General features: G+C 47.2%; 1 protein-coding gene across 4 annotated transcripts in view; it reads left to right on the plus strand.

Moving 5' to 3' along the window:
* Uggt (UDP-glucose-glycoprotein glucosyltransferase) overlaps window positions 1–27770 on the plus strand; it is a 166290-nt gene that overhangs the window by 11336 nt on the left and 127184 nt on the right. For all 4 annotated transcript variants that reach the window (XM_077698077.1, XM_077698079.1, XM_077698080.1 and 1 more), the window contains exons 2-4: window positions 860–1005; window positions 5139–5224; window positions 17611–17741. In XM_077698077.1, the coding sequence (XP_077554203.1) occupies window positions 863–1005; window positions 5139–5224; window positions 17611–17741 (360 nt within the window). In that variant the 5' untranslated portion in view covers window positions 860–862. The remainder of the gene's footprint in view (window positions 1–859; window positions 1006–5138; window positions 5225–17610; window positions 17742–27770) is intronic.

Here is a 27770-nt window from a genome sequence, read left to right on the forward strand (position 1 = left end):
AACGTCAGTTTTGTGCTCCACGGCTCATGCCCACAATTTTAGCCGACCTGTTTCCTGAGTTCTACCTTTCGGAGGTGACTCACAGGTTAATGTGGGCTATGGATGGAAAGACAGTGTAGAGACTCTACTCGTGCGGCAGCCAGTGCCCGAAGGTTATTATTTGGTCCCTTTTATTTGCTTGCCCCGAACAATTTCGAGCAGTTCTGGGGCAGTCCAAAACTGCTCTAGCAGTAGAAATTGTACGGGTAAATGAAATGCGGAGCTGCTCTGGGGCAGTTCTGGGCAGTCCAAAATGGCGAATAAAACAGACCACGTTATTTAGTGGGGTAATGAACACCTTCTGGGCATCATCGCACCATGCAGGCACCAAGGGAATGCAGTTTGCGTATGAGTGTGAATTTTCCAGTTTCTTCCAATTTAACAGATTTAGTGTTTCTGGGCAAGACTGTACGTAAAGATGCAGGTGTACTGTTTTTACTTCTCTTGCCACCTGGCTGCGGTACACATCTCTCTTTCAGACTACTACAACAAAAATCAAAAATCACTCTTTCCTCTACTTGTGTATCTGGGGGTCAATGTTATGAGCAACCTGGGGCTAGTACCGTGTGTGCCCAATTGCACAAGGGGTGCGTTAGTTTTCCTTGTTCTTTTTTTTTTTTTGTACCATTTCAAAATGCGCCCTTACTTGACAAAGTGAAAACAATGCGCGGGACTTTTTGCCGCCAATGTGGGTGGTGAAACATCTTGTGCATTGTTTCCGTTTTGTTGAGTAAGGGCAGTGTCTTGCAAAGTTAAGTGATTTTTCCTGGTCCTGGAAGCGTGCACTCACGTTCCCTGCTCTGTTTCCTCTGCCCTGCAGACAATGGGGAGCTCGATTGCGTCGCTACTACTGCCACTTCTTCTTGCCGTCCTGGGGGTAACCTCCGTGGAGTCTGCCCCCCAGAAGGTCATCTCCGTCACCCTAGACTCCAAGTGGGCCAGCACCCCCCTGCATCTGGAGGCCAGGTGAGGGGGAGGCTTGTACCACCCACCACTTCTGCCGTACATCTCGCACACCGATTTCAACGACTGCCGGGTACCCCCAAGTGTCCTAACTGCGGGGACTACCCTAGCATCTGTCGTACTCTCTGGACGTGCTCACAGAACCCCAGACTTCCCCTTCATATCCAATCCTACCCCCACTTCATGGGGAAGGTGGCTGGCCGACTCTAGCGTGGAAGTGCAAAGGACATTCATTGAACGCACTGAGAAAGCCCCGTCGGCTATTCCGGGAAGTCCGGACGGGGCTATCCTTGTGAAAATAAAGTTATTTTCTTCTTCTTCGTGCTGGCGTCTTGGGGTTGTGCGATACCTCTCTTGTACGTATGCAGATTTAATGAGGAAGCCTGTCTGTCCTCCTGTAACACTTGATGTGGTGCTATTTCACAGCATACGGAAATGGTATAAATAAAAGGCATTAGGGCCTTCATGCTTTTATATCAGGCTGCTGGTATTGTCCCCGGGAGAAATGGCTTCCCAGCAAGGCATTTGTGTATGATAGCGGAGCCACCTTTAGATAGGCCCGTTGTTTAGTGCTCCCTAGGGTAGCATGGAGCCTTACGGGGGTGTTTAACAAAATGCCCTAGGGTCATCATACTTTGGTGTAGGCCTTAGAGGGGTTGGGTGTATAACAGAGCAGCTTATGCATTTATCTGGCGATTCCCGCTTGAATGTTTCTGCAAATTTTTGTGGAGACGTCATCACTGCCCTGCCCTCCTTACTTGCTATCCGGTGAATCGGGCCATGTGTTACTTGTGATAGGCTGATAGCGGACGAGCCTGGCAACAAAAAGCGACTTATTTTTGTGTTGACCATAATAAATGCCTACAATCTTTGGGGCACACATGCCACATGGCTTTTATAAAAGCATTTGGAGACTTCCTTGCATGATAGATGAATGGTTGTTATTCTCGCGTGGAGTGGTTAGTAAAGTTACGTATGTAATAATGAATGCTCAAGTTATCTCGGTGTTTCTTATGCTATTATTTTCCCACACAAAACATGGCCACGGCGGCCGGCCTCTGCCTTACCTGCCGTTATTATCTCCCAATTTTTTGTTTTGTTTTTCTCTCCATGAGGTAAAGCCGTGCACTGTTGGTGGGCACATAGGAGTTTTAATTTGAACGAGGGAAAAAAATGAGAAAGTCTGAGGTCACCTAAGGATTTCTTAAGGGTTGTAAATGCGGTAGTGTTAATGTGCAGTCGAGCGTCCGGGATGCCTTGCCTGTACCCCACGTTCTCGAAGAGCTCCATTTTCTTGCTGCTTAAGACAATTTGCTTTTCTATCCACTTCCAGCTTCTGCTGTCGACCAGCTTTGATCAGTATTCTATGCGTTGCACAGCTCCTCATTCCTGAGTATGGGGAGAGTTGGTCACTGATAGCGGATTGCTCCGTCCGTCTGTTCGCTCGCTCACCCATGTTCTTCCGCTTCCACACTTCGCTTGCAGTGCACTGATGTAGATGGGCAACTTTTGCCGCTGCCGAGTTAAAGTGAGGGCTACAGAATGCCTTGCACGGTGGAGCGCTTCAAAGACCCAGGGTTTAGGAGCCATTTTGCTGTTACAGACGGTGACACCAGCTTTCTCACGCCACAAGTCGTTTAATGCTCGCACATTAATAAATTGCTCTGCCCTATCCCTGGAAATACTTCGGTATCATTGGGATGTCTTATCTGGCGGAATGTGCGACACGTTGCTGTTCACGTGCCTAGGGCAAGTGTAGTGGCAGTAAATAGCAAGCGCAACATGGCAGGGTGGATAAGGATAAGCTGTGTGATGGGAGTGCGCTGGCGCCTTCCTCGCTTCCTTCCTCTTGCTTCCACATTCCACGAGAGCCTGTGTTGCGAAGAAGTCCTCTTGCCTGACCCACTCCCTTATCACCTTGACCCCCGGACTTGGAGGCCTTATCTCGTTCTGATGGGTACTTGACGGGCTTGTTACAGCTGATAAGACTACCAGCACTAGACTAGCTACCTTGTGTGGGCAAACTTTAGGTGGCTGCCTTATTGCGTCTATGTTTGGCAGGGTTCTGCTCTTTGCAATTACATAATGCGTGGCTGTAAACGAGGGTCGCTAATCTTAATTTTTAAGTTTTGCGTTGTGGTTGCCGGCGCTTTCAGTTCATGCACCTGTTTTTTTTTTTTTGTTATGGTTTGGAAAAACCAGTTTTGTTGCGTTAGTTTTTCTTGTAGCCAAATTTTATATTGTGGGCTGTCCCAACTAAAACGAGCGCAGGCATGTAACGAAATTGTTGTTTGATGGGACCTTTGTTTTTATTTTGTTGTAGACATGCAAAATAAACAGGTTTCTGTTCTTTCTGACTGCATGATTGAGGAAAGCCTGGTAGCAAGCAGCTCCTCGCCCTTTAGATGCACTGTGTGCAATTCTTTTTCTTCAAATCTTCATCGATATTCTCTTTCTTCATATCACTCGTATTATGCTGAGGAAGCAAATCATTTAGAGAAGCCTCAGAATTTCAGTTTGGAACATGGAAACCCTAATTTTGTGTATACTGTTTCCATTTTTTGTGCCTTAGGCCAGTTTACACATATAAAGTTAATGTAAACAACATTAATTAGTACTAAGTTGTTTTCGCTTTTTACTAAACAAAAACATCCCATTTGTGTGGCATTTTTTAATATATCAATTTTATAACAAATTAATTGTTTGAAGTCTCAGTGAAGGCAGTGTTTGTGTCTTTCAGCTTTTGCACACATCTTTGATTTCCACCTTGGTGTCTTTGTTTACCTTTTGCTTTTTTTCAGCAATTATGTGCTTAACAAGTCCGAATGCGAAACAGGCATTCGGTATTGTACAACGTTTGTTTTTCCGCCACATTGCCACATTGCATCTTAGCGGAAAATATTTCAAAAGTAAACTCGGAGCTAATTGAAGTTTCTGTGGTCAGTCATACTCTGTTCAGGATGGTGGTTGATGTGCTGCTTCAGTGCATGGCATGATTCCAACCTGTATCACTATCCCCTCTTTTTCTTGAGCTTCATCCCCTCATTTTTACCTCTCATAGTTTGAGTGGCTCGATTTATTTTTTTTTTACTGCTTCCTTACCCCCTACCGCCACCTCTGAACCTCCAAGAACCATAAACTCTGAAAAAAGAAAAAAAACGGGAAATACTTGGTGATCTTTTGGAACTGCACTTATCAAGTTTTGTGCTTGGCACATGCAGAAATTAGGTGGTCGTATGCTGGTTTGATACCTAAAATTTATCGAGTCATCTACCTTAACAACAACCCCGGTCTAATTTTAGAAATGAGAGAAATAAGTAATTAAAAATAGGTTGGGAGTAGACCCCCCAACTGTATGGAAGGGGGAGGGGCTTTAAAAGTTGTGCTCTACTCTTCACAGTGCTGGATGGGCTGGAGACAGTAAGTGCCTTGACGCCCCTTGAGGCCACCCTCGGGCAAGGTTGTGAGAGAGTGCAAGCATCACCATGCAGGTGACGAGCTTTATACAAGTGGTTTCGCACCCGGTCTTCCCATCTGTAACCGGAGGTCATGATGTCAGTGGTTTGGTGGTGTTACTCACGGCAGGGGACAGTGTGATAGGAAGCTAAGGGCAAGCCTTGAAGGCCTTTCATGGTCTTCACTGCTGGCTCATGTCAATCTTTTATTATATTTCTTCTTCTTTTCAGCAAAACTTGTGATAAACTATTTTAACTGTTTCACACAGAGGGCAGAGGTAAAGAAAGAAGACCCACCACTCTATGCAACTTGAGCATTCTTTTTTTGTCTGGAGAAGAACTTGTGTATTGCAGGGTTCAATGAAGCAACAGGGCTTTGGTAGGAGGCATGCTCTAATCTATGTAACGGACCTCACACTGCCGCATCCATAGCAGGCTTGCTGACTGTTGAGATAAAATGCTTTTCATTCCCTTCATTTTTCATTCCTTTGCATCAGCTTACGAACCTTGCGCATTCTTTAACCCTGTACTCTACTTGGTTGGCGTCAGGCAGTATTTTTTTATTTTTTTATTTTTTTACTGCACACGCGCATGCGCGCACAAATAAACACTTTAGAGAGAGAGAAAAAAATTCAGGTGCATTACTCTCTCTTCCCCTCTCTCTCTTTCTCCCTCTTTCAGCGAATTCTTTGCTGAGGAGAGCAACGACTACTTCTGGCGCTACGTGAGCGACTTCCAAGAATTGGACCTTGCCGCGTTCTCAAAGAGTAAGCAGTGTTGCCCTTTCTCCGCTTTTTTTGTTTTTCAGTAGCCTTGCATGACTGAAGGCCATTCATCATCCAAGGTGCAAGTGTGCAGATAAGCAAATCTCTGCTGTGGCCTGCACGGTGCACTTCCAGACGATGCATCACCAACTGTTGCTTTGCGAGAAATCCTCTTGCAACTCCTGCATGAGACAAAGCTGTAACGGGAATAGTACCCTTGTTTATGTGTATTCTTTTTGCCTTCACAATATTTGCAAACTCAGGTGCAGTCGGGGTATTTTTGGGGATGAGAAGCAGCAGAAGGGATTGCGGCTTTGTTTCAGTCTTGTGGCTGCGTAGCTGTGCAGTACTGTTTTGTCACATCGGGGCTTTCTTCCACCCTCTGCTGTAGGCTTAGGGTAAGCAGAGTTCATAATCAGCAGTATTTCAATACAACAAAGTTGCACTTACCATCCGGAACCTTGTTAGGATAACTTAATCTCATCAAGCATAGGCCTCTGTGTTTCAATAGGATTAAGACTGTGGAACTAAAAAAAAATCTTGTCTTGCATTGTGAACGTTGCTGAATTGCGGTTCGTTGGCACTCCCAGGATTTCTGTCAGGGATGGGGGGGGGGGGGAGACGTGTTTGTGTTCTTTTGAAATGGCTATTAAACTGCTTTTGTACCTCTAGTACAGACTATAGTTACAGCATGAAAAGGCGCTACTGGGCTGTGGGGTTATTGGAGTGACACTACCATGTGTTAAAAAGAGCTGTGATGAAAAGGGAGGTTAACATTGTCTCAAGCATGACAACTTGCTACTATACAAGTGATTCTGGGAATGCTCGTGAAATGGATAAGTGAGTGAGAATTGATAGAAATAAGGTGTTATGTAAGGTAAAGAAGCAAGAAAGCGCAAGTCCAGTGAGTTGCCTTGCATTTAACTGGCAATCTTGGAAGTGAATCCTGTTTGCTACTGAGGAGACACCAAAATGCACAGTTGCAGGTTTTAAGTACTAGATAAAATGTCCATTTAATTGTATTGTTAGTTTTCCTGTGCTTAATTGATGTTGTGTACACTTTAGCACCTTTGTTATTCAAGCTTCGACCTTTTACAATTCACACACAGGTAAGCATTCAAAAAAAGAGAAAGCTAGGAAGCAAACGCTTAAGATATGGCAGAATTTAGTGAGATTTTTTGCAAAAGTGAACCAGGAAGTTGCAGGCAGGCTTTTGTAGCAAGTCTCGAGCTGGTTCACTGATCCTGCAAGGCGTCCCAAAAGCAAGGGGGAGGGGCAGTTAGGTTCAGGGTCACTGCCTGACAACCACTTCCTGTGTCCCCAGACAAGCCGCCCCTGTTCAGAGCTCATTTGCGACTTCCTGCACGGGGGCAATTATCTGTCACCGTGCGTGTTTCCCCTCCGTGAGATTTTGAGGGGTCACTGAAATGCGCAGCTTGATTGGCCACGCATAGGGCCTTATTAAAAGTGGACTTGGCATGGGCCCCGAGAATTCCGCTACATTTATCACCTTTAGTTTTAGGAAAGCAAAATGCTAGCCTGGTAAATTGTTGCCCACGTTCTGGGCACCACTAGGGCTGTTCAAGATTTTCATTTGGGGGATGGGACAAACTGGGCGGTTGGCGTGTTTTTCATAGGGATAGCACGTACCTGTGGAATACGCTACGAAATGCCATTGAGGAAATATTCTCTTTATCTTTTTAAAAAAGTCTGAGGGGTGGAAAACTAAGTGCTCGAATGCCATCCTCAGCTAAGGAGTTAGCCGGAAGTTGTAGCGGAATGCGAAGGGTAATCACCCTGCATCTTTAATCAGCAGGCGGTACCCATTAACAGCCATACCGGTGAAGAGAAGAGCTATTTTTTCGTCTGGTGCCTGTGGGCTGATTCCGTGGGAGATAGAGCATGTGTATCCACGCACATTTTTTGTTGTCTCTAGTGTATTTATGAGTTGCATATGCGCAAGCCAAGGAATAGCTCAACAGTGCAATTCGTTTTCCTCTAGCGCACGTAGTTTATGAGAAAAAAAATTGCAAAGGTGGCGTGGGTGACGCTCGCCTTCTGGCGGCTGCAGTTTTTTCTAACTTTGGGCATGGCGAGGTGTAATTGTTGTTAACAACTAAAATTTGTTTGACGTCGAAAACTACACCAAGAATAACAAGCAGTTTAACCTAAATTTTGACTACTTGTGGGAATAAAAAATTTAGAAAGAAAGCGTGAAATCAGACCAGACGCTAGAATATTGCTCACTTTGACGCCGCCAGATGTGCAATCTCAGTATCTGCAATAGTGACAATCTTGTAAGTGATCCGTGTAAAAGTGTAAAAATGTCGTCTACAAAAGCTGGTCTTTTACCGGGGTTTCTGCTACAGGCATAGCTGTGTTGAGCTTACTGAGAGAAACATTGCAAATAAAAAAAAAGAATAAAAACATGAACTTATCGCTTAGGAGGACATAACAGGTTGAAAATTCGCTTTTTGCAGACGGCACAAAAATGCGTCTCAAATGCACGAGTTCAGCCGCCTATAACTTCAGTACAAACAAAATACTAATGCAACATGTTTTTCAGCGGTGTTGATGGCCATCTTAGAAGTCTCATTTTCCCATCTTTGAAGAAAATCGAGACTGGGTTTCTCTTATTCTGGTTTGCAATGTTACGCACTTTTAGAAAAAGTGGAACTGGCAATCTTTATTTGCGTGCAGTTATGCTTTTTATAGACAACCAATTTTTTGCAGATAGGTTTAGAAATCTCTTGCCGACATTACCTATCACTTACGAGATGGCCACTATTTCAGATAAGGAGATAAGTCAAAGGGAGCGTAATTGTAGCGTATGGTCTGATTTTCCGAGTTTCTTCTAAATTTTTTGTTCTTCGAAAATGCAAAATTTGCTTTGAACTGTTTATCATTTTGGTGTAGTTTTTGTTTTTAAACAAACTTTAGTAATAGCAATTACACTTTGCCGTGCGCAAAGCCTCCAAGTTGGAAAAAACTCGCCACCGGTAACCGCACGTCACCTTCGCCACCACTGCAATTTTAATGCGTAGCGTTCTTTGCCGAGTACCCCTACAGTCTGGACCATGCAACGCCCTCCATTTCCACAAAAATGGAGATTTGGTGGAAGTAACACCTATAATTGTTATAATAACATAAATGGAGATAATTGGTCAAACGGAATTTTGAAAAAACAAAAAGTAAAAAAATAAAATAAAAAATTGCGAAGATGGTGAACCGTGTAACGCTTTGCATTTCCACAAGAATGCAGATTTGATGGAAGTAACAAGTATAATCGTTATATAACAGCGTAAATAGAGATAATTGGTCGAACACAATTCTAAAACCAAAAAATAAGAAAAATAGAGAGAAATGGCCAGCAGCACTTCCACAAAAATACAGATTTGGTGGAAGTTTTATTTGTAATTGTTATAGTAGCGTAAAGAGGGGTAATTGATATGACAGAATTAAGGTAAACCGAAAAATTTAGCTGTAAAGAACTCTTGCTCTAGACAAGCAACGTCGGAAGACTAGGCAGTTCTCCGAGTTTTTGCAGATTCTTTTATTTCTCACATGGGAAAAGGATGTTTTAAAGATGTGCACAAGTCACTAAAAGACAACTGCGGGTGAAAAGTTGCAGTGAGAACTCATGATTATGGGCACATATGGTACTTGGATGCTTTTAGGCTCTCTGAGTGAAGATTATCTTACCCGTGTATTGAATAGGAGAGATGATGCAGGAAGCATTGGACATTCTGCAAAGATTAACTGGACGAGCAAACACCAAGGGCTAAGTTTTGCTGGGTAACAGTACAAGCTTTAGGCTGTGTGTATTTCAAGCAGCTTTTGGTGAAGTGTAGACATAATAGTGCAATTTATGCAAACAGCCAATAACAGCTAAACTAAGTTCTAGTTCTGCTAAATTTGCCGTATTTGGTTTTAAATGCTCATTGTGTTTTTGGTAGCAGCTAATGGGGGTGTATGTTTTACAGCTACCCCCCGAATGGGTGGGATAAACCATGTTTTTGTTTTGCAAAGTGAGTTTTGGCCTGAGCAGCAGTTTTTAACTGAGGCCATGTGAGTTGTTTCAGACCACCTTAGTCTTGTATTAAGAAAGCACTTTTGTCTCAGGTGCTATATTTTCCGCAAGCAGTCAGTAAATCTCAGCCAAGTGAACGAGTAAGAACTAATAAACAATAAGTCAATAAATTTTATTGAAGCAATAAAATTGCATGGAAATTTTTAACAGGTGGCATTTAATGGATGAGAGCTTTGTCAGTTAAAGAAAATGTCACCTACACAAGCTGCTGTGTGCATCTACAATGCTTTTTGTGTTGCAGCATAATTATTGCATGTGTAGTTGATCATGCAGTAAAAATGTACAATGCTAGAAGGTTTTTAAACAATGTAGAGACAGCATTGCACTGCTGGAGGTCTACAAAAACCTTGCTTTGTTATTTTTGCAATACCTTGAGCTGGAGCGACAATGTAGTGTGAGTGTATCACTTGCCAAAATGTGGCTGAGGCACAAGCCAGTGCATAGGCAAAGAAGGGGTGGGTGCGGGGAGCAGGAATAAATAATTTAGCGCTGCAATTTTTTTTTTGTGCATGCATGGCGTATAGTGGCATTCCTGCACCAGAATGAAGGCTTTTCTATCACCGTATGCTTAAGAGCATGCAACTTCGTGTGAGACACAAGGTCAGGGTGGGTGTCGCTGGCTTTGATAGTTCCGCCCTGCCAGAATAACAATTAGAAGAGAGGCTGTCGTCAGTTGTTAAACTCCACTTCGAATGTTGAAGCATGCACCTGGTCTGACGTCGGGACGCTGTCAGTGGCAACGTTGCCTATTTGGTGTAGCTGTGGCCATGTGCGTCGTACAGCGGATACTGTTGTGAAGTTGCGCGCCTGTTTGCGCCTTGTCCGGTCCCCCCTCCCGACCCAGTTTGGAATGGCAGCTTTCGAGCATGGCTGCTGTGTGTGCAGTGATTCTCTATTGTTTCGGAGCGGCTGTCTTCCCCTGTCAGGCCCGTCTGTCAGCGACGGAGGAACGCGGCATTGTTGCAGCTACGTTTGTTTTTGTACCCCACTGGGCTTTGGCTGTTTCTGCAGCATCATGTTGCGTCGTGGAGGATACTGAGGGCATGGGAGACTTCCATCCCAGTCCTTGTTGCGAATTGATATCGTGCCACATTTTTCAGGCTTGAATCTATTATATTTGACGGGTGCGAAAATTTTGTGCACTGATGGCACTGATGGCAAAACTGTGAAAAACTGGGTGGATGCTGTGGGGCTCTTTTGCCGGTAGTTTTGGGTATCAATGTACTCATCTGACCTAAAGAAAAAATTGAAGTGAAAGGGTTATGTTGTGCCCAAAAAATCGATAACAATGAAACAACATGTGTGGCCAAACCCAGTGTGTCTACAGCAGAGAATTCATTTGGCTGTGTTGCCTTGTACAACAACTTATGCAGAAATGCAGTGGTTTTTAAGCCTGAAAAAGTAACCGAGTTATCTTAAAAATGTTGGGCATTTTTTACCATCAAGATAGGGTGAAGTTATCATTGACTATGATTAACTAATTATTAAGGTATCAATAACTCCTATGAAAAGAGCTTGTGAATTCAAGTTTCTTGGAGCTCCAAATAATGTCTGAACTTATGCAAACATGGAATTGTGGATTCAATGAATAGTAGCTTCCGCAGTGGTCTGGTGGCTAAGGTGTTGCGCTGCTGAACATGAGGACGCAGGTGTGATTCCAGCTGCAGTGGCTGGTTTTTTTTAATGGAGGCAAAAAACGAGGCGCTTGTGCATGGAAATTTTGTCGAATGTTACAAATCCCCAGGGGGTCCAACTGGTCTGTAACCCTCAATTATGGCACTCCTCGTCGCCCAGGTGTAGGTACAGTGCATAACAGCCCCCCCACAATAAGAAAACGACTTGTATTGGCTTGCCTTCATGTTCCAAAAGGCTGCATGAGAGTTTTCTGCCTTTTTAACACAGACCCAAGCAGATACACTAAGCTCTCATTTCTGTCAAGTGCTCAGCAGGGAACATGCTTGTGGGAACAACCTTTGAAATAACCGCTTCAGTCGCCCATTTCACTAGGACGTGTCGGCAACTGTGCGTACGTACCACTTTTTTTCTAGGCTACAACAACGTGATGTCTCATTAATGAGAAGAAATTTGATAAACCTTAGGATAGGCATCGCCCCAACTTACTATGACTAGTTACAAAGCAGATGAAACGACCTCACCCACAGATGTCGCAATGGTGTGTGCAGTGCGCACTTCGAGCTCGTACCCACTTGACTCGTGGCATCCTTGACAGGCGTTGGTGTTATTTGCACTCTTGGGTGTGCGGAAAGCAAAACCCTTGTCTCGAGAGACGAAACGAGTCCCAAGAAGGGACTGTGCAGTATCTAGGAGCTTATTTCAGCTGTGGAGTTTGGAAAGGAGCACTCCTTGCACTCTTGGGCTTGCGCTGATAGTGGGATCCCAAACAAACCGCTTTGTACTTTGTTTCGATTAAAGTCTGCTGCTCCGGCTGCTGTCGTGGCACGAGGTCCGGGTCCTTTGTGTTGATAAGAGTGTTTAGCGGCACATTTGTAGGGAGCCTCCCACTCTTGCGACACCTCTTGAGGAGAGGCTTGGAGGATCCGATCACCCTATTTTCGGCGGCACTTCAGTTCTCGCATTGTGCACGTGTTGAGTGTAGTGGCCCCTCTAGGCCGCAAACCTGCACGTGTTTTTTTTTTAGTTGGGGGCAGCTTCTCATCTCGGCGGTTATCAACCTTGTTTCTTGAATGTCTCTCCTGGAGCATGCTGGGATTGCTGATCCCATTGATTTTGCTTACACACCGCATCACTGCCCTCCAGTGTCCTCTCTTGAGGGGGCTAAAGGTTCGCCTGAAGTGGTGTCCCGCATTCCCTTTTTATTTTTATGCCACCAAGCTTGGGCTATTTTAGTGTTGTCTATACCACTGTTAAAGAAAGACTATGAAGAGTACTTGCCTGGTATGGCATTGAGAGTTACGGTTACGTTGTTCACAATTTCAGTCAGCTTTCTGGAGCCCCTTGTAATGGGCTGGTGGTGACCAGCAAGCTCTGAACATACATTAGGCTCTGTTGTTTATCAAAGGTTTCTTTTTTTTCTTGGGCTAACTGATATATTTTGGCAAAGAAGCAGCACTTGTGTTTTGCAGGAGTGTCATACTGGCATCCTTTTCGATGCTTTTAAAAAATCAATCGTACTTTAACTTGGGGATTAAAAAGAAACAAACTGTGCATAATTACAGAGCAATCTCTGGTGGTAACTCAAGTAGATAGCAGCAGCTGTGCTCATCTTGGAAACCTTTTTTTAAGGGCAGAGCACTTTAAGTGCCTGGCTTGTCGTTGTAGCTTGTCTGCGGTCACGCTGTGTAGCCACCGCGGTCACGCAACGTCACGCACGCAGACAGAGGCTTAGAAAAGATACCCGCTTGTCCCTCAATTCAGCCTTACAGCCAAAAGTTCAGAGGACACATGAACGAGAGGTTTGAGGACACTTGAACAGAACCGTTTGAAACTCCTGGAGCTGCTGGCACTTGTCATACATGTCCCCATTATTTAGTGCAAAAAAAAAAATTGCAGGTACATTTGAGGCAAAATATATGTAATTAACCGGCAGTCCCCACGTCCATTTAGTTAGGAATGCTCATTGGGTTGGGTTTCACGATAGTGAGCGAAAGAAAGTGGCCGCCAAAGAAACGAACGCTGCGTTTTAAGTGGTGCGGAGAGACTCCTGCACGTGTGAGATGAAAGCAAGCACAAAAAGAACAAAACTCCCGCTCACGCTGTTCCAGGCAGAACAGGCAACAAAAGATAATCAAGAGATGTGAGCTATCCCAGGAGAAGGCGATTAAGAACTGCGAAGCTGGGAAAATTGAATTGCATTGAACAAACCCCACCAAGAGAGGAGTGAGACAGAGAGGGGAAAGGTGTGAGGGGTGGTAGCAAAGAACGTTTGAACGGTGCCGCCGCCTCTATGGTGAATCACTGCTCTGCACTTCTGAAAGCTTTCAGGTTGAGTGGAACTGCTTTAATTTTTTAATCCTCTCAACACCTCACGGGGACCCATTGCTTTCCTCATTGGGTTGCCTCAAGTAGGGTGCCGGTTGAGTTAAACCCTTCGTATTCACTTATAGAGCCTGTGAGCTGTCTTACGGTGTACAGTCTCCTATTAGCAATTATTTGAAACACCATTGTGTTGTGCTACAGTGTCCCATCATGAATTGTTTCGTGCCTACGGAAACTGTTGCAACTCGTAAACCATCAGGCAAGGTATTAAGTGGACATGCTTTTATGCAGGTGTGCTTGATACAGCACCAACATTGGCACACTAACACCTATGGCTATTGCCATAAAAAAGAAGTCTAGTCTGTGTCTGACAAACTGGGTCCCTTTCTAAGAGAGGACTACGTTAAAGGGTAAAACCTAAATACTGTGTAAGTATGCACTAATTTTTATGTTTCATCCAGACACGTATGCTTGGGCAGCTCAAATGTGAAGGGGCTGCTTTCTGCATCACAGCTCCCATGCGCGTTCTTGTTTCTGTGTGGTTGTGTTGATTACATCTGTCTACACCTAGGCCATCCCACATCCACATTTTGCTTCCTACCGGTTAATTCGTCTCGACGTTTTTTGCTGTAACTGGTGAAAACAATTTTTCCCCGTCTTCTCTTTCTTTTTCTGTGCACATATCGCATCAGCCCCTTTTTGACGTTGCAGGGCTAAAGTCTCTGCTTGCATTTTTGTTTTTCAAGGAGCTCTTCTGTCTTGTCATATGTTTTCCTAAAAGAAGGACGGACCACTTGTGTGGACCTTCTTGAATGTGCCAGAGCGTCCATGTCCCCTCTCCCCTGTTGGCTTCGTGTGGTTTCATCTCCAGCAACTTGTTTTCCCACATTTCTCCGTGAATGGCACGTGCCTGCCCTGCTGCTGCCCGTATTTGCCTGTTAGGCACTGCCCTCCTTCTGGGAAGTGGAGTGCTTCTTTACTCACCCCTTGACCTTGCTTTGTACTAGTGCAGTGAGATGCCCCGTTGCTTTTGCCTGCTTCAATGTCCTCCGTTGGTCAAGGTGCAAGCTGTTAAGGGCGGTGCTATTTCAGGAAGCACTTGTATTCTTTTTAGTCTTGCTTATCATTGAGGAGACGATCTGTTTGTAGCTTTCACAATGGCTCTTTCTCTTTTGTTTCCAGCTGTTATGGCTGTGTTCATTGTCGTACGGGGAACGTGTTCTGCTTTGGGCTCGTCCTCGGTGCAGAGAGGGTAGCGGGTTTTTATTTTTCCTTCGTTTTCTTGGAAAGATTGGCCAGGGAAGTATGACCTAAACAATATTCTTTCCAAGGGTGAAGTCAGCTACCACTTCGCTGTTTAGTATATGGGTTCTGGCTGCATATTTGTGGTCACTTTGTCATTAAACTACCATGTGTCTCGCAATTTTACACCAGTGTAGTGATGGCAATGGCATGACACAGTGGGAAAGCAAGGAACTGGGACGCACGGGTTATAAATTACGGTGTGTTTGGAAACGAATGGCATTTTAGACGGCATAAGGGAAAACGCGGACAAAGAAAATCACCAAATAATTTAACGGCAAGCACGAGCGAAATGAAAGGGTGGAAAGTGTTTGACCACTGGTTCAGTAATGGGTATTATTCGTGGGACAGTCTTTAGAGTGCTGGTTCTGGCTGTTGGGGGTGTGGAGAATGTCATCACAGATTTGAAGCATGGTTTGAAGAAAGAGACAGCATTAGTGGGTGGGGAGCAAGCAAAGCAGCCCAGGCAGTTTGTTAATTACCCATCGCGGTGGCTCAGTGGCTAAGCTGGTTTGCTGCTGAGCCCAAGGACGTGGGTGAGATCCCGGTTGTGGCAGCTGTCTTAAAGCGAAGCTTTGTATGCCTTGGTGGTGTAGTTACGCCAAAATGCACTGCAGGAAAGCTGCCTTTACACAGTGGGTCTCCGCAAAGGCACATCAATCATGCCACACACGTAGACAATGGGAGGTCTTTACACACAAAACATAATACGTTATAGCACCGGAAGACACATTCGCACCGTAATAGAATTGCTGACGATGATGAATGTTCCATCGTCGCATTTGGGTTGTTCAGCATTTTATTGGGTTCATTGCGCAGATTATGGCTTTGGCCTTTGGCTGAGTTTCAACGGACTTGGGCTTTGGATTTTGACAAGTTTAATTTTGGATTTGGAAGCGTGGATTTCGGACTTTGATTTGACTGTTCGCATTGATAGAGCTTCGCTTGCTAACTGTCTTTCTCCTAATAAAGGGGCTTTGATTTTTTTTCCAATGGAGGCAAAAAACGAAAACACCTGCGTGTTGAGATTTTAGAGCACCATAAATATCCCCAGGGGGACACAAACAGGCTGCAAATGTATTTAGAGGTCCTGAAAATAGTTCTGAGAAGTTTTTGTGCAGTCAAGGACTGCTCTTGCTGTATTCATTCATTCATTCATTCATTCATTCATTCATTCATTCATTCAAGACATCTTGCAGGCCCGTGGTAGGGCATAGAGTAAGGGGGAACACACAGTTAGAAACTGAGGTAAGAACGAAACAGCATAAGCAGAAACACTAATGTAGAAGTTTAATCACCTAAATCTATATCTAGATTTCTTAAATCTAATATAAGTAGAAATTTAATGAGCAAAAAAAAAAAAAAAAAAGTGGCGCATCTTCCATTTGGCGCAAGGCTCGAGAAACAGCAGAGCTGGCGGCCCCTGTCCCTTTTGTCGGAGGCCCGGCTGTTGCATCTCATTTCACATGGATTTCCGAACTTGCGGCTGAAACATGTCCATGACTGGCAGCAGGCCCGGATTGTTTTCTCCGCAGGCCTTCACATCTCTCCCACAGTGGAGCGCGTTAGCACGCGCCAGAACCCGCGGCAACCGGCTTCGCGAGCCAGGCGTATGTAGCGTGCCGCACTTCAGATGCCAACGCACGTGAACTGGCGCGGTGAACAACATGCGGGAGATCACCCCACGAACGCTGGGCAGTGTTTTCGAAGGTCAAACTGGCCGATGCCTGGCGCTCCGCACGAGGCGCACGGTCACGTGCGCTAGATATTTTCTCGGTATTTTTATAAGCTCCTCACGTGGCGCAATAATGACCGACGCCGGGCGCTCCCCACGAGGCGCACGCTTACGTGCGCTCGGCTGGGCTGAGTTTTTGGCAACGCTCTACGGCGGGACTAAAAGCTCAATTAAACAGCGCTGCTGTGAAAAGGGAGGAAAGATTAGAAGCTGCTCTGGAGCAGTTCTGGGCCGTCTGAAATGACATGTTGTAGAGACCCTGCGGCCATAATAAAATTGGTTATCGTGCGCGCACGTGTGTGTGTGAACTACTACACCAAAAAGTGATGCAGGATTTCATTAGGGATGGGGGGAAGAGCCGAATTGGGAAATGTGAATCATGGAAGGAGGAAAAAGGAAAAAAACAAAAAAAAAACAAACGAAGAAAAACAAAGTAATCAAGTAATTTATCCAAATTGAACGTAAAGAAACTTAGGGATGATGCCTTACTCTACGCAACTTTCCCATCGCTTCGTTCATTTTTTCCCCAGTGAAATTACAAAACAGATGATTATCGTGGTGTCGGGCATATATACCGAGGCCGAATATCGGTTTTGCGTAGCTTGCGGCATAAAAATAATTATCGGTGGTCATTATTTCATGCTAGGCGGACGTAGTGGCCTCGTCCGTTCTCGCCTCGCCCCGGGATGGAAAATTTCGGGAGGGGCGGCCGCGTCCCCTTGTTCCCACGCTTCCTGTGCTTACGCCAGTGCCACCGATACTTGCACTCAGTCCCGAAGTGTTGCACTACTAACATCGCGTCGTGATCTCGAATTCCCCGAACGCGCGTAACAAAGGGGGCCGAGCCTCAGCGGACACGGCACAGCTACGGGCATCTCTGCCTCCATCTGTGGTTGCCTGTGGCTGCCAGTGCCACTTGCTGTTTGAAAGAACCTTACTAATCCATTTGCCGTTCTAAGGGTGACTCTAGCACGCGAAATTCGGAATGCCGTTGCATTTGCGAAGCTTAAATAATGGCATAACAGCCCTCGTTTGGCCGACGTTCAGCGCTTGTGGCGTGCACTCTCTTTTGTGGTCTCTGGTCGTGGGAACCTTCAATCAGGCACGCGTTTAGCCGGACTTCTAAATAATGACGTGTGATTTATATTCGCGAGATACCATCTTGGTAACATTTATGGTTATCTGTGGATTGCGCCACAACGAAACTCCCGTCATTGCGACGGTTTCGAGGGACCGATTTGTGTGTGAGGGGCTGGAGTAGGACAAGTGGGACGAGCCCTTCTTCTTCCGCCTCAATTGGCGCAGGCACCCCGAAGGCGCAGTACGAGACGGTGCTCGAGGTGGCCGGCAAGCACTTGTCCCCGGCCAAGCTCGCGCTGCTCAAGCTGTCGCTCTCCCTTCGGGCGCACTCGCCGGCCGTCGAGACCTTCCAGCAGGTGAGTGCATGTACCAGTTGTGCGCCCCAGCTTATTTTCCAGGCAGCAACGGGAGGACGATATCCGCAATCGCAGCAGCGAGCTGCAGTTCGCGGACACACGAAACCTGCGAGACTGCATCGTTTTTTATCTTGAGAGCGTTACTAGGCTCATTGAGCGATTTTCCGCGGGCTCTAGCCGTGGTTATCAGCCGTGCTCATCAGCCGTGCTCATCAAATCTCCGCGAAAAAGGCTTCATCACAGCCAACCGAAACTACGACGACGGCAGGCAGAAGCGAGCGCCCGCCTTTGGAACTCACCGCAGCGTCAATCGGAGTGTGGAAAGGGAGGGAGAGGACATAGAGTTTCATCATACTTATATATATTAGAAGGAAACCTGCCGCCACTGTCTAGGCGAGCCGTGCTTCAGCGAGCGTTCCTTCATGTAACAAAAGCTTGATGTGGGCGAGTTGGTACATACTGCTAAAAATTAATCGGCGCTAAAACAGGGACGAGAGGAACACGTAACTCACAACACTAGTTCACTAGTAGAGTGAACTAGAATTTATTCTAGTTCACTCTACTTTATGCATGGAGTTTCATACTAATGCTATATACTAGGGGGAAATCTGGCGCTGCAATCGCGGGCCTCCGTAGGCGGCGCAGCTAGCGACGTTCCTCGTCTACTTGTCTCTAAGCTTGCCATATGGCTGGTTTTGTCTCGAAGCCAAAACCAACAAAAAAGGGTTGCATTTTTTTCTTGTTCATCTTGCATGAAGCCTCTGCATAATCAGTGGCAAATATTTTTGGAGCTGCAATTTTATAATAAAAGAAAATAAAGGCCGGGGAAACAGCGGAACTGGGGGGTCGACCTAGCTTGTTTCCCCTTTGGATCCGCAGTCAGTGTGGGGACACACTGGAACAGCCTTGTGAAATCCGGCTGAACTTGGCCTCACCCCTCAGCAAGCTTGGCCTATAGCCTAGCACGAACATCGCAAAACCGAACAAAACATAGCAAAGCGTAGAAAAACCTAGCAAAACAGGAACTCCTGTAGAAGCTAGGTCGAGCCCCAGCTCCGCTGTCTTTCTTTTTTTGCAACTGCACACCTATTTCACAACACACCCTTTCAACACCCTGCAGAAAACCGAGGGTGTTGTAGTCGCTCAACACCGTTTTTGCCGCACGAGGAAGCTTGTGTATGTAGGGTGTTGGAACCTAAGAAAAAGGTTGTAGTTACTTCCCAACACCTTTATTCCACTTGCACTACATCTTTTTAAGGCAATAAGGGTGTGTGCCACTAAGACATCCACTCTGCGCCCTTTTGGTGTCCTCTCAGGGCTACGTAGGATTGCGACGCATCCTGCATAGGTGAAACCGGAAATTTTTTAAAAGAAGAATTCAACAGCACCAGAACGGTGTCAAAAAAGGCAGTGCAAGCTTGAATGCCGTGGCGGATCATCACCTGACTACTAATAACGTCATCGATTGGGATTCCGCAAGCGTAATCGCATCAGAGAAGCGCCCATCGACGCGACTACTTTTAGAATCAGTACATATTCAACCAACTAAAAACACGATTAACCGGTCGCGGGGTAATCTCCCCGAGATATAAATGCGCACTCTGCGTCACCGAATGTATAAATAGTCGCGCCCTTTCACACCCCTCTTCATTGTGAACCGCAGGGGCCCCGAAATGTCTTTATTTGTTTGTTTGTTTTTTGACAAGGCGAGTGCCTGTTTGTGTTTCATCTATGAATCCCCCTCGCCTGACGAGTTTTCGTCGAACCTTGGACTAAGGAGCCCCGAATCTACTCTATCCGGAATATTCGGTGTACTCCAGTGACACGGGCGGGCGGAGGAGGTTTTTGGGACCAGGCTTTGGGAGTACGTATGGAGAAGCTAGTCGACGACATTGGTCTAGGGCGACATTTTAGGCAGTGGGGGCGAACCACGGTGCTGACGCGTATGCCGAAAAGTGACTCTCTATATAGATGGCCTGTATCTTTCTCGTGTGCGAGATGGCGTTCAGTTGCATGGCTTGTGCGCGTGTATGCGCTGTTATTGTCTCGCGTCTTTCGTCAAGGGGCTACAGTAACGAAAATAAGATTGATAAGTTACCCTTCTAGCTGACTTGGTTCGTAGAAACTAGGATAAATTGGGGCCGAACTGATGGGACAGGATAAAGTGAGGCGTTGGAAGTTGGGGCAGTCTGTCGCCATGGCTACGTCCCGTCGATACCGCGCGCGTAAAAATAGTGGGCTATTGATTATTGAGATGCCGCGTATGAGATGCGATTTCCGAGGCAGCGGGGAATCGAAACCTTGATTCTTCCGCCGGTCTCGCTTTACGAGAATCGCGACATTAATGGGTGCCCTTCTGAGAATTCCTCGCGTGAGTTCATGGGGAAAAAGCGTCGCCGATGCACTGGGATTGTCCGTGCGGGCGCTTTTTGTTTCTTGATTATATTTTCCCTTTTCATGCGCAAGCCGTAAGAAAAATTGTGGCCGCCAATGTCGTGTATACTCTCGGCGCGGTATTAATTAGTTTCGGCGAACTAGAGCGTAATCTCCCGACTCCGAAAAACCTCACGGTCACGAAGAACGTGACCGTCGGGTTCTTCCTTAGCTTTCGGGCGCGCGCGGCGAAAAATGGAGCGCGCACTGGGAACGGCGAAGGGCGAACAGAGCTTCCTGCGCGCACGTGTGCGCATCCCGAGTCGCACGCAGCCCGTAGGAGTGAACATGCGCGCACACGTGTGGGTCCGTCACTGTGGTAGTTCTCGAAGCGAGGGGTTCTGTGCTGTGTCACAGTTCAGGGTGAGCGCATTTGGAGATGCGACACCTGTCAGCGCCGCAAAAAGGCTTGATCAATTAAAACCAACCCAAAAGACGCGGACACGAGAACAGAGTATACACAGGACGATGCCGGACTTCACTGAACCTCTCGCCAAACGCGAGATGCCCATGTGCAGTAGGGAAGCAAAAAAAGTGAGGGTGATCGCTTCGTACCGTACGTGACTGCGACGCCAGTGTTCGCCACAATAAGCAAAAAGCCGACAAGTAACAAGAAAAAAAAAAACAAAAAAAAAAACGTACGAGCAAGTGAGCAAGGGTTGCGCACATGTGTCCGCGTCTTTTTAGCTCGTTTTAATCCTTCCACTCATCAACTGCTGCAAAATGGTCCCCGGTGATCACGTGAACTGGAGCTATAGGTTGAATTACAATGTTCGGGCCTGTTGTTGCCCGCGTATCTCAACAGGTGTCTGGAGGGGATCCCAGATAACTCGGGAATATCGGCCGCCGGCCTAACCTCCGAGTAGCTAGCCCCTTCGCACCTAAGGGAGTGTGTGCATTGGTGGCGGTTGTTGCTGTGAAGCTGCGAGCTTCTGTGATTACGAAAAGGACTTTGCTTTGAGGTTGTGAACGAAAACGAGATAAATTCGCAGCCACGTGCGCGTAAGACGATACGTGCGCACTCGTCCGCCGCGGTAGCTCAGTGGCTGAGGCGTTGTGTTTCAGAGCCCGAGGACGTGGGTTCGATCCCGGCCATGGCGGCTGCTTTTCTGATGGAGGCGGAAAGCGAAAACGCCCGTGCGTACGTTAAAACGATCCTTAGGTGGACGAAATTAATCCGGAGCCGTCCACTACATCGCGCCTTGTAGCCTGCAGGTGTAGCTTCGGTGCGTTAAAGGAGCCATGAAGACAAAATAGAAGTTGGGTTTATGAGAAAGACTGCTTAGTCCCAATAACAATGATACCAATATCGTCGCAATCCTCGAACAAATAACGGAGATATTAAAGAAAACGTGTGAAGCAGTCGCGACCCCCTAGCCAATTTCCCTCAACTTTTCTATGACGTCACGGAACCTTGTTTGTGCGATTGGCGGCCGCCCAACTTACCTGTCGCGACGACACTCGACTGAACGTCTGTAATGGGACCTCTAGTTCCATTTGACCGTATCGCTTGAATGCTAACGTGCAGTTAACGCACTGAAAATTATGTTTTATTGTTGGCCCGCATGACGTCATTCTTGCTCATAACACGTCACTGTGGCGCAAAATTTGACAGTTTTTAAATACTTGTTTTTTTTTCGTTAAAAACATCTTTTGTGGCTCTAATGGAGATGAGTGAGATACTGAATCCTAGTTCTTTCAAATTAAACGAAGTCGTATTTTCTCTTCATGGCTCCTTTAAACCCCACAATCAGTCGACACACGAGCACACCTTTCTGAAGATCAGTTTTCTCTTTCAGCTTCCTGCTTGCATCATCTCGCGTTTGATGAGCACCGAAGGCGGTCGCCTTGAAATTGTTTCGTGTGAAGCACCCACTTCTTCGGGGCTTGTTTTTTACAGAAACGTACGATCATGCCGCTTATTGGGACCTTGTTTTGAGCGTGGCGTTTATTTTTTGTTACGAAAAGTATTATGACACCCTTGATTGCAGAAGACAAGATTTTTCATCCAGTGGCCGCGGGCCTTGATATGGCGTCAACGTGGACAAAGGCTGACACGTACCGTCTTTGACAAAAGTTTTTGGGGCCACAAATGGTTGAAACTCTCGAGCGGAACAAAGATATTTCTCAGAACACTTGCGAACGTATTTTTTTCCCCTTTATTACTAACGGAAACTGTTTTAGGTTGCAGCCGAGAGCAGAGATTCTGCTTTAAATCCCTTCTGTGCCGAAAAACTCGGGACTTCCTACTAAGACTGCGCGTCGCAAGCGGTGAGGGCTCATGTCTTTCGCCTTATCATTGAGTGCATTTAGCCATCATGACGGTCACGCGCACACAACCGAATTAAAGGAGGACATATCGGACCGCTCGCAGTGCAGGCTTCCGGCTTGCTTTTTTTTTTCTGTCTTTCAAGTCACCTTTCTTGTGTGTAATTCTTTTAAAGAAATTCCTCTGCTCTTTTAAACATTAGAACCTTGTTATACGCGCTGACTTACATGCGGGCGGTAAAATAGCGTGCGACGTGCACATTGACGTGCGGGTCGCCTTCACGATGCGGCGAGTTCCAGCTCTGCGCTGCTGCTTAACTTAGCGAATGCTTAATTCATGGGCTACCCCCGAATCCTTCTGCGCAGTTTGTCCGCGCGATCTGCATCGGGGCGTCAATATAGCGCACACACGCGCGCACTTGCGCACTGGACCGACCTTCGGCAGAGATTGGCCAAACTGGCGGTTAACTGCCGTTGCGCAGCTGGTGCTTGCTCGCTGGTGGTGCGGGACCATTAGGACTGACCCGCTGTGTTTCTTGCGGCAGCTGCTGTCGCGCGAGCGCGCGTAGTTTAGCCCCCTAACGGCCTGTTACGTCTCGGAAGGAGGCTATCGGTTCGGCCTCGCGTTCCGCCGAGCTTGTCAACTTTAGGCGCTTATCCTTGTGCGTATATGCGGCCTCTGCCGTCTTCCGGGAATGCCTGATGATGCAAAGCAGATAAAGAACGAAACAAAAAAGGGTGGGGTGTAAGGAGAAAACGAACCGCAATGACATCCCAGGGAGCCTTGCAAAGGGTAAAGAGAGTGTCCAAGGTTTTCTCTGCGCCCGAAACCAGCAGAAACAGGCGCCTTGCGGACTGCACTCCGATTTTTCTTTTTTTTTTTTTTTTTTTCTGGGGCTGAGAAAAAAAGCTACATTTTTAACGATCTCGCGTCGTATGTGTAGGCAATATGCGCCCGAGGAAGTAAGTGCCAACGTGAAAACGATGACTGTACTATACGCGTGAGTGTGCGCACACTATTAGAGGAATTTGAATTACTCTGACGGGCGGGTGCTCTCTTGTGTGGCCGGCGATCTGTGGTGTGCCTGGGCAACTTGTATTCTCAGCGGGTTTGCTTGTGTGTCAGCAACGCGAAAAGGTCGTACTGCGGCGTACGGGCGTGTGGAGAAGCCACCCGACGACGGATTTTGGAAACGCATGTGCGCTTTGGCCCAGAAATTAAAAAATAAAAATAAAAAAAGCGCATAAACAAGCGGAAAACATTCCTCGGGCCCGCTTAAATCTGCTTACGGACTTTGAGTGCGAAAGCCTGTCGATACCTTTTTTTTTTTTACTGTTACGTCGCATTTGCGTCTCTTTCTTCCCTTTAGTTTCCCTGTCTTACGGCGCGATTTACGCTAGCAAGTAGACTGACGCAGCTTCACTAGAATCAGTGTGCTGCGCGTCTGATGTCCGCCTGTTATACTCACGTGCCATCAAGTGCAGGTGTCACGCGGCACGCGTTATTCTGCAACTTTTGCGTTTCAAATCAATATTCTTGTGTGTTTTCTGAAGTGGGCGTATGAGTCCCTCGAGGCTCCCGTTTCCTGGCCAATCCCCCAGGTGGGTGTGTTCACGAAGAAAGGAACAACAAAAACTTCTTTCCTACCACGGGCACCGTGCTGAGATAACGCAGTGGTAGCGCGTTAGGCAGCTCTTGGAGAAGTCTGGGTTGAAATCCGATTGGGGCTCGCGTGTGTTATGGGCGAAGGGGTTGGGGCTGTTAGCGTCTCGTGTCGTCGTCGTAATCGGCGTCTCATGTAGCCACGGTACTAAAACACCGGGACACTCGTTTACGCCTCGCGCCAGAGAGCTTCGTGCTTCAAAGAAAAGAGACTTTTGCAGCAAAGCTGTATACCTCTACCCCTCAATGGTTTCATTTCCGTTGGCAAAAACGCCAAGACGCCAAGAATACACTTATACACTGCATGCTTCGCCCCTCCCCAGGTTTCACGTCAGTGGAGATGGCCCGGGATTCTTTTTTTTTGTTCCCTCTTTACAGCGACGAATATTTCGTTGATCGGACGGTGACAGCAATGTAAGGTTTTCGCCTTCAACGTAAGTGAATTTTGAGAAGCAAATTCGTTCTGGGCTGATTAAATATACGAAGCTAAGTACATGGAGGGAACGTGTTTTTGTTCGGCGTATACGCGAAATTAGCGCCGTGCTTCTTCATTGTGTAACGTGTTGTATACTTAGCGGCATTTTCGCAATTATCGCGCGTGGGTATTAACGCCCGTCCGAGTGCGAAATTGCGGCGCGTAAGAGGGACAACAAAACACAGTCGGCTTTTTTTTTTATATTTCTTCTTGCACTACGCGGAAGCGGGAGGGACCCCTCAGGCAGGCTGCTTGCAAAACAGACCTTGAACGCCGGCCAAGCCTCGGGGCTGACGTCTTCAGAGTCCTCAAATTATATATACACCTCTCACGCTTTATACGCCACGGGATATGGACGACGTCAATAGAGAGATTCCGCGCCGCGGTTCCCATAAATCTATTCCCCCGTTGGATGAAAAGAATTGGAAGGGGGGAGGAGGACGCGGACGCGTTTCAATAGCTGGGAATATATATATTTGCGGGGCTGTAAAGAGGGCAGGGCTATTCTTGCACCCTCTAAGGGCGATCCAGAACCAATTTATAAACTGAGTACGAAGTCACGAGCTGCCTGTTACGTAACTTCCTCTCTTCTCTCCCCGCAAGCTCTTTCTTATCTCGCGATTCTATTACGATTAATATAACGGAGATTTGTTCAGTTAAATTTTCGCGTATTCGCACCTCCCGAGCGCCGTATGGGTGAATTTCGCGCTTCTTTTTCTTAGTCTTTTGTTTTTTGGTTCTGGCCGGAACAGCACGAGGCGAAATGTTTTCAGTGCTCGCTGTTATCCGGCGTCTCTCCAGCAGGATTTTGTAACGCGTAGGTTTTTTTTTTTTTTCTTTTCCCGTTTGCAATCGTACAATTCAATCCAATGGGTATTTGTAACTAAATGAACGTTGGCAGTCTTGGTTATGTGCTTACGCGTTACGTTGCCTCGGGTTTCCTTTGCGCTGCCAGCAGTTTTATCAGCTTGCGGCGGTCCGGCCTGTTCATGCATTCATGCATGTTCATGCTTCGTGTTCATGCATTCTCTCACTTTGTCCAGGCTGCCGAATCGAGTGACAGAGAGGCGGACCACAATTCTCGCGTTTATTAGTAGCCCTAGGAAGACGACCGAAGACGACCGTGTTTTTTTTTTAAAATCAACTCGCCCTTCCGGTCCTGCTAAAGTGGACGACGAGCGAAGCTTTGTAGCACATGGCACAGGGATGGCGGAAAAAATGTGGGGCAGGTGCGAGAAAATATTATTTCTTATGAGCGTTGACGGCGGCCATCCCTAAGGTGCTTGGCCGCCTTATCTGGCGCGCACCACGTGATACATTCACAAAGGCACATAGCTCCGACGCGAGCGGCTATATGCGTTTGCTTCGGCGATAAGCTTGGTCTTTGTAAGCTGGTTTTCGCACATTGCATTTCTCCGCGCGCGCGCGCGGACGCTATCAAGTCCCGTGTACCAGCAATAGAAGCTTCGCTTAAAAAAGCGAAAGCGCCCTCGCCAACGAGCTCGTCAGCAGGCGGCTTAGAAGAATGCCGGTCCAGGTGCGGCGTAGACACGTGAAGGGAACGGTGTCGGCCAACGTGGAAGAAAGCGAAACCCGTTTCCGCGCCGGCTGCGTGGCGGCTTCCTCCTCTGTTTGGGTCGAGTGTTTTGGGTGAAGGTTACGGAAGCCCTCCAGCGGCCGAATTACGCCTCGTGCAGCGGCGGCGGCGGCCATCGACCGGCGTTTCCTCTTTATCGCAGCCACCTGTGCCGCTACTCCTTTCCCCAGCCCCCTTATTCAGTCGCCGCAGTGGCGGCGGCACGCACTCGTCGTCGTGGCTCGAAATAGTCGTCGGTCGCATTCGTCGTCGCCAGGACCCTATACTTGGCCGGGGGAGGCGGAGAGGCAGCGCTGGCCTATATTTACGACGCCTGTTTGTATACGCGCGCACGTGGCAGAGGGCTTCCCACGAGCGAAGGTAGCGAGGGGCAGATGCTCTGCCGTGTTACGCAACTGGCGTCCGTTGCAGTGCCTGCCGGCAGTGTTGTAACCAGGCGGAACGTGTAGTCCCCTGACGTCAACTGGGTGCGCGTGGGTGTAGATTCTGGCCGACTTACCATTGAAACTAAATGCGTTTGCAGCACGTCTTGTCGCTGGGGGGTAGCGGTTACCTTTGCGACCCGCTGGTGGTTTCGGAAACGAAGCTGGGAGGCGGATCGGTGTGGAAGAGATGCATCATCGTTCGCAGAATCGGTGTGTGCTGTGCACTGAAGCTGTAATACATTGGCGAGTATCCCTTGGCTGCGATAGCATTTATGGAGAACGGCGATGTTGTCTGCGATTTGGTGAACCCCACTGTGAAAGTGTTTGGGGATATAGTTGCACCGGAACGCTCTAAATTTATTCATATAGTACTGTAGCGGAATAGCGAACTGAGGTAAGCTGTACGTTTGTTGCTAGTGCCGTTAGTAGTTCACGTGTACGGGTGAATGAGCCTTCGTTGGGCAGAGCTTATCTTCCGCTATCGTATGACTCACCCGCCGGCTGGGGCGACACTTCCGCAGGGTTAAGTTTATCGGATTGCTAGCGTGTACAACCTGTACAACCTGCGTGTGACTTACAAAAAATAGCCTGTATTCAGCTGTGGTTGGTGAAAATGAAAATTTTGAAGCTGGCCAGAGTCCTTACCAGAGTCCTTACATTGCAAACCAGGGTGACCGATTGGCGTTATTCCACTCCGCCGAATCCAAGCTTTGACCGGCGTCGGCTCACCGCTGTACCAAACTTCCTCGAGACATCAGGTCCCCACAGCGAATTCCTTTGACCACCCGATCCCGTTAGAGCCATTGTTATTTTATTTGTTTTCCCAGCCCCCATGACCTTTCCCGTATACAGACTCAAAACTTGGCCAAAACGCAACATGTCGTCTTTGCACCCCTCTGTGTAAATAAACATGCCACCACCAAACCAGTGTGACGTCATCATGTGGTACTTGGCGCAGTGCCCGCGAATGGTGTTCTCTCATATGTCGCCCGTGACACGAAAACTAAGGCGCCGTGCTTCCGCTAATTAGTCCAGGAATGAGTTGCTTGGTTTAAGCTGCACAAGCGGCCGCAAATACGGCGATGGGTTAGCTACGGCAAAATGCAAATCGTGCTACGCACGCTGCATTTTAAGCACTCTGTCATGCGCCGAACTGCCCCAAAATGGA

The sequence above is a fragment of the Haemaphysalis longicornis genome, unplaced genomic scaffold (genome assembly GCF_048455015.1).
Source record: "Haemaphysalis longicornis isolate Haplotype H1 unplaced genomic scaffold, Haemaphysalis longicornis Haplotype H1 scaffold_2, whole genome shotgun sequence".
NCBI lineage: Eukaryota > Metazoa > Arthropoda > Arachnida > Ixodida > Ixodidae > Haemaphysalis > Haemaphysalis longicornis.